This window comes from Gavialis gangeticus, unplaced genomic scaffold (assembly GCF_001723915.1).
Source record: "Gavialis gangeticus isolate Ggan-Ray unplaced genomic scaffold, GavGan_comp1, whole genome shotgun sequence".
Classification (NCBI taxonomy): Eukaryota; Metazoa; Chordata; order Crocodylia; family Gavialidae; genus Gavialis; species Gavialis gangeticus.
The window spans coordinates 106,276,159-106,277,336 of record NW_017729022.1 but is presented as its reverse complement, the minus strand read 5'-3'; the positions used below and the strand labels follow the sequence as shown (position 1 = coordinate 106,277,336).

Genomic DNA, 1,178 nt, shown 5'->3' with positions numbered 1-1,178 from the left:
TCATTTTGTGAAATACATTGAGGTATTTCTGTACCACAGACTGATATAAAGGACTCTTCTATAATTTTGTCAGTTACCACCTTTAGAATTTGGTGAGAGAAGGGAACAAAACACAAAAAAAACCCCAACCACTCCCCCAAAAATATCCAATTTTTCACATTTGTTACCTGCAAATTTTTTATCTGCTAATGCATTTTCCCAATCTCTCTGTTGCTGCAGAAGCCACTCTCTTGACTGCTCCTTTTGAAAATCTGACCGCTGAGCTTGGTTTAAATCTTCTCCTAGAAACATCTGCAAGCCAGACACAGTACATCGAGGGTCACTGTCAGAAAGGCGAGCAGGAGTATCTTTCTTTAGGCCTTGTGGATCAGATAAGTCAAATTCACGCCGAGTTTCTGGCTTCTGAAAATTTTGTTGAAACTCTGCAAGAGCTTTATTTAGGTTTCTGATGTCTTTCCTCTGTCGTTTGTCTAATATACAGGTGATCTTGTCATTTTGCTTCATCTCACCAGCTAAATATATACATTTTAAAAGTGAAGATTTCAGTATCAAAATATAAAGTCATGTAAGAAGAGTCTGACTTTGCAAAAGACAATAATAAACTTTTATATATGATTACAGTCCAGTAATGTAAGGACAATGCTGATGTTTTCTAAAGCTGATAGTAGCATCCAAATATGACACCTTTAAACGGTTTTTAATGGGTCACCTTTTCATTAGAAGCATGATCAAAAAGATAATAAAAGCAAGGGATAAAACTGGTACTAAAGCTAGATGGCTTTATGCTACATACAGTAATGTTGCTGCAGCATAAATATGAAGTACTCTATAGCATTTCCCCAGCACAGGGGTAGGCAGAACACAGCACGCAGGCTAGACTTTGTGGGGCCCGTGGCAGGTCCCAGTCCCACCTGGGCCAGGCACTGTCCAGCAGTGGTGTGTTCTGCTGCGCCTGGGTATGCAGTAGGGCTGGGGCAGCTCTGCAGTGGGACTGACTTTCTAGGCAGACCAGGTGGTGGCAGCTTCTTCTGGCTGCTGCCACCGCTGGCCTGAGCCCCAGCAGGGACCCATGCTGCACAGCCCTGACCCTATGTGCCCCGCACCGGCTCCGGACTCACCCACCCAGGCTGAGCAGTGGTGGCACAGAACAGAAGCTGTTTCTCAGCTTGGGGGAGAAG

At 44.1% G+C, this 1,178-nt stretch overlaps 1 protein-coding gene across 1 annotated transcript in view; it reads right to left on the bottom strand.

Moving 5' to 3' along the window:
• Positions 1-69: 69 nt before the first annotated feature.
• Positions 70-1,178, bottom strand: part of RIBC2 (RIB43A domain with coiled-coils 2) — a 20,672-nt gene continuing 19,563 nt past the window's right edge. Inside the window, exon 3 of the mRNA XM_019515847.1 lies at positions 70-512. Coding sequence (XP_019371392.1) covers positions 70-512 — 443 coding nt within the window. The remainder of the gene's footprint in view (positions 513-1,178) is intronic.